General features: G+C 35.3%; 1 protein-coding gene across 1 annotated transcript; it reads right to left on the bottom strand.

The window, feature by feature from the left end:
* Nucleotides 1-3,822: 3,822 nt before the first annotated feature.
* LOC140892809 (cyanidin 3-O-galactoside 2''-O-xylosyltransferase FGGT1-like) lies at nucleotides 3,823-5,421 on the bottom strand. The gene has a single exon (XM_073301811.1). It carries the CDS (start codon nucleotides 5,291-5,293, stop codon nucleotides 3,935-3,937), a length of 1,359 nt encoding a protein of 452 aa, XP_073157912.1. The 5' UTR covers nucleotides 5,294-5,421; the 3' UTR covers nucleotides 3,823-3,934.
* Between the last annotated feature and the right edge of the window lie 201 nt (nucleotides 5,422-5,622).

Here is a 5,622-nt window from a genome sequence, read left to right as displayed (position 1 = left end):
GTATATTCTAAACAGTTTCTAGTCGATTGAGCCGTCCGAAAATAAGGATAAGGATCGCTCGAGTTTGAGACTAGCATTTACGATGCAGAGTACCACGTTTCATTGGTAGGGAACATAGAGATGTTCAAAGCATGCAAATGGATATTCATATGATGAATGATCGAACTACCCTATTCGGACTTTCCAAGTGGTTATCACTTATCGAGTGGATAAAGTCCGCGTTTTTGGTTGTACACCATTAGTCCTTATTACTTGAAACATCATTGAGACTCTATATGCTAGTACTGTGCTTTGACTTGTTTACCGACTCTATGGGGGTCATCAGATGTCGGGATTGGGTACAGTTATGACGCATATAGGAGTCAATGCTTTGTTGTCAAGGATTCATCACATACTTGCGAGTGTTGATATCCTATGCGATCTGAGGAGATATTAGTGTGACGAATCTCTGGCCAGAGTACATGATGTGTTTTAGGTTAATGGTTATCCTAGTAACACATGCGATGTCACTAATAGATCTCCAAGATGTTATGCATAGTTATCGAATCTCGAACGACTCTCGATGTACCAATGGTTGTTGATTCGATCAGGATATTTGGTTGAAGGGACCGTACTGTACGCTAACCAAAATCTACTGGTTCTTGCAGGCACTATCAGCAATACCTAGGGAATCATGGGGCGATGTTGCTAGACGCTCTTACCATGATTCGTTGGGTAAGTCGAAAATTGTTGTTCCGAGTCACAAGGAGTTGTGAGCCCACGGCTAGCTGTATTCCTGAACCATTGAGGGTTACACAAGTAATGGATTACTAAAACCCCGTAGAGATAGTTAAATTTAAAAAGTTAAATTTAATAAAAGAGAAATTGGATTTCTCAACTAAAGGGAGTGAAATTTCCTAAAATGACATAGTGATGGGCATTTTTGGAAATCACTGAATTCGGATTCAGAAAAATTATCTTGACTCTAAAAGATACAGAAATGGTTTCTGTGCACATTGGTGAAATCAGTTTATCAATCGGAGTCACGATGAATTTTATATTAATTTCTATAACAACGGGCTTGGCTTGTTGGGCTTAAGTTATGCATTGTGGGCTTTAAGGAGTTAGAGTCCTGATACAATTATAACTAGAAATTATCTATAAATAGAGGTGTTGGGTTCGAAAATCAAACACTTTGTGTCTTATAATTTTTGAAATTACACTCTAAATATTCTAAGGGTTTTTCGAAATCCTTGTCCCTCCCGGAGAAAATTCAGACTTGTAATTTTTGTGAAAAATTACAATTTTGAATTAACTGATCATATCTGTTTATTCTCTACGCAAAACTTCTGATTGATTTCTAGTGCAGTCAATCAGAGGGTTTCTGTTTTCTGTTCGTGGACCTTATTTCGGTGATTGATCGTGACGCCATCGGTTCCCAGGATATACAAGAAGAGCAGATTAAATTCTCTTGGTGTCCATAATCTCGCTTCAAGATTGGAGGTAAAATATTTAATTAATTATTATTTATTTTACTTGTGTGATTTAATCTTTAAACGTTTTGATACCCATGATATAAAATTGTTTCATATCAAAGAAAAATAAAATTTTTAAACTTCCGCTGCACCGGGTATCGATTCAATTGATCTGAACACGGTTTTCCAACAGTGTTGGGCACCATAAATGAACTATATATATATATATATATATATATATATATATATATATATATATATAATATATCTGTGCAGGGGCGATCCAAAGAAAAATGAGGCACGGGGCGAAGATTAGAGGAAGAGTTTCTTACATTAATTTTTTTAAAAAAAGTTGATATTTACACTCTATTTTTTGTTATTTGTACTACATTTGTAAATAAATTTGCACTTCATTCTACACATGAATTTGAGTGTAGGTAACACAAAATAGAGTGTTAATATCAAATTCCATTTAAAAAATCAAATATAATCGAGCTATACAAAATTATCATCATATTTTGTGAATATAATTATGATCCCGAAAAAAAAATCACATTGAACTATTAAAACTCACAATTTAAGTGCTAATTTAATTTAAAAGCAGTTAATTTATTCATTAAAGATAAATTAAATAAAAGTCCCAATTTTCAAAATTAATTTTCGAAATTTGTACCTTCAATCCATAATTTTCAACCACGACATAAAATTAACTATAAATATTAAAATATAACATTAAATTAAAAATAAATTGAACGATTCATAAGTCAAATTTTAACGCACACAGAGATCAAGAGAAAATTGGTCGAACATCAAGCTATAAAAATCAATGTCAAGAACGTGAAAAGTAATGGTCGACGACAAACAACGTCAAATTGAGAGGTGATGAACGAAGCGACAATGGAACATATTAATTTGGGTGATAGCTTTGTTGTTGACGATATATAAATATTTTTCGATTTTTTTAATAGCTACTATAATATAATAAAAATTAATTGAAATACATTAATACATAGTATTTATAATATACATCTATAATAATTTTTTTTTAAAATTTGGGGTCCCACTGCATGCGCCCTGCCCGCCCTGGGGCAGGGCCGCCCCTGTATATGTGTGTGTGTAAAACGTTTTCGTAAAAATATTTATTTCTTAGAGTTTTAAAAGTTATTTTAATAATAAATGTGAGTTTGGATTATTCTATATATAAAATTTTTTATATATAAATAAAATAATTAAGAAGATGTTTGGACAACTATTCATTTAATTCTTTTAACTGTAATTTATGTTTTCTTGTTTACCAATTTGACTTGCATTTCTTTATTTTAACTTTTAAGGATGATCTTATCTGTATATAGAGTGCTACATAGAGAGTTACACGCTAAATTAGAAAAGTATCTCAAAACTTTTTTAAAAATTATTTCTTTTCAACTTATAATTTTTTGTCTCGCTCAAAAAAACTTTTAATGAAAATATATATTATTTCTTATTTAAATATTTATTGTGCAGTTTTAGGGATATCAAAAACTTTTTTTTGGGTACTTGGCCAATCAAGTTGAGTTACTGGTAAACAGTAGAATTCAATTTTTTTAAAATGATATATACTATTGTATGCAATCTATGAGAGATCACAATATTTCTCATCAAATATTTTGAAAAAAAAATTTAAATTTAATGTTTTCAAAAAACTAAACTTGATTGGCTAAGTACGAAAAAAAAGTTTGAGGAAAAAATATTAAACTAAAATAATAAATATTATTGAAAATTTATAAATTTATAACATATAATTAAAACTCTCAACATGATTTCGTAAAACTATACAATAAATAATAAAAATAAAAAAAAATTATGTTTTAATTAAAGTTTTTTTTTTTTTTAAAAAAAGACAAGCAATTGTAGTTTGAAAAGAAACAATTTATAGAAGAGTTTTGGGAGAATTTTCTAATGTAATAGAGCATATAATCTTCTATGTAAGACTTTATATAAATATATGTACATATAACATCATCTTTATTTTAAAAACATAAAAAAAATCTCTCTAAGTTATTCTTCAATTAATTTTTTATCCTTGGAAAAAAAAAATTTAAAAAAAACATTTTTCATAATACGAAATCATTTTTCATAAAGATGTATATAAAGATTGAAACCGATTGTTACGTTTACGAGCTTAAGTCAATGAGGTCTTGGTCTAGTGGTCAAGATTGAGGCCTGAAACCAGGTTTGATTCCTATTGACTGCGGGTTAGTTTTTTAATTTATTTAGGCTGATTTATTTATTTACACGTTTCGAGTTCATGCTCAAGTCTCATAGTTATGCAGGCAATTTACTTGTACTCCAAAAAAAATGCAGAGCTTAAAAGTCGATGCAATCGAGAAACCACAGAAAATGAAGGTGCATTTGAAATGACACAACATGACCAAAACTTTTATCAAACCTTGAATATCAAATCACACACACACGATCAATTTATTTATTTATTTCAAGTCTCACTCCAAAAGGCTTCGCATGTTGCCAACAAAATCATCCATGTAAGAACTCTCGAGCCCTTTTGTCAACAAGAAATCCCTCCACTTTCCATGATTCCCCCTTATTTCTTTCCCAATCTCACTCTCTTCCTCCATAACCAATTTTATGCTCTTCATCACACCATCTTTGGTGAACATCCCATCTTCCTCCCCTTTCTTAACCTCCACCCCAACCCTCAAATCTCCACCCATGAATCTTGCATTGATCACTTGGTCGCCCACATGGGGCATCAGCACCAACTGGCATTCGTTCACCATCGCCTCCGATAACGAACCCGACCCGCAATGGGTCACGAAGCATCCCACGGAAGGGTGTGCTAGAATCAGCTGCTGTTGTACCCAACCTCCATGCACCACGCCTCTCTTTTCCGTTCTTAGCTCGAAGCCTTCCGGCAGTGCTTCTTCTACGGTGTTGGACTCTGCGGGTGGTTTCAATGCAGCAAGAAATGGGAAACCCGTGAGTTCTAAACCCAAGACCAGTTCTTGGAACTGTTCCTTTTTCAGCCGGGCTTCGCTGCCGAATGCGCAGAAGATCACTGACTTGGGCTTGAATTGATCCAGCCATTTCTTCCATGTCTCGTCTAGATTCACCGTTGGTGGCTCCGGCAACACGGGGCCTGCTAGGAAAACGGGTTTCTTGTACTTTTTCTCAAGAAAATCACAGTACGGCCCTTCCATTTCTTTGCATGACTTGAATCCAAATGCATCACATTCCTCGTTCGACATGATCATCCTCTGCACGAAGGTCATGTCACTAATTGCATGCTCTTTCCAAGTGTTGATTCGTTTCAGTGACTTCACTTCGTGAGCGTAAAGCTTGATCGCTGACGGAGGGAAACCGGCAGGAGGTCCCAAGAAAACCTCAGCGTTCGACTCGTTACGAATCAGGTACCCGATGGAAGCAGGGCTTATGATGCAATAATGAATGGACTTGATGCCCAATCCCCTCGCCAGAGCAGGTAACCAATGAGTGAAATCGAAGAACACCAACTCGGGCTTGATATCTCTGAGAAAAGACTCGATGGTGGGTTCCGTGAGATCCATCGCGTGCCTGAGAAGTGAACCCAACGGAAAAGGGACGTCCGCGGTGGTCTCGGCTCCCTCGGGAAGCCCTTCGACGTGTGGGATTGTGATGGGTATGAAGCTTATGAGATTGGGGTGGAGATTGAATTGGTGTAATTTGGACTGTGTTCTTTTGGGGAGGATTAAGAAGATTTCGTGGCCTCTTTCCGCTAGTTTGTTGGAAACGTGGAGAAATGTGGTGAGATGCCCCATGGCCAGCCAAGGGTACATCACAATCTTGAGCTTCTTTTCACCCATTTTCGTATGCAACTTGTAATACAGATTGCAGAGAAAGGGATCGAATATGTATGAAAATGGCTAAAATATATATCTGCTCATAAAAACACAGATGAGAGACCATTGAGGTCCTATTTATCATGTTTGCAAATCATTCGACCGATGATGGGGTTCAGTCTATGCTGGCAGATCAGATCCCGATCTTCCAGCATCTAACGGCCCGGATCACCCAGGAGAACAGATCCGGATCGTTGCTACCCAACTTGGATAATGGATTCCTTTGCCGACATTAATCATGTCAAATTTTGGTAAAAGGTTGATACCAAACTCCCACAAAGCATGTGACAACC

The sequence above is a fragment of the Henckelia pumila genome, chromosome 3 (assembly GCF_033568475.1).
Source record: "Henckelia pumila isolate YLH828 chromosome 3, ASM3356847v2, whole genome shotgun sequence".
NCBI classification, from domain to species: Eukaryota; Viridiplantae; Streptophyta; class Magnoliopsida; order Lamiales; family Gesneriaceae; genus Henckelia; species Henckelia pumila.
The sequence above is the reverse complement of the archived record's forward strand: the minus strand, read 5'-3'. Positions and strand labels throughout refer to the sequence as shown.

Coding starts and splice junctions, on each gene's coding strand:
- LOC140892809 (XM_073301811.1), bottom strand. CDS start 5,293: ATGGGTGAAAAGAAGCTCAAGATTGTGATGTACCCTTGGCTGGCCATG.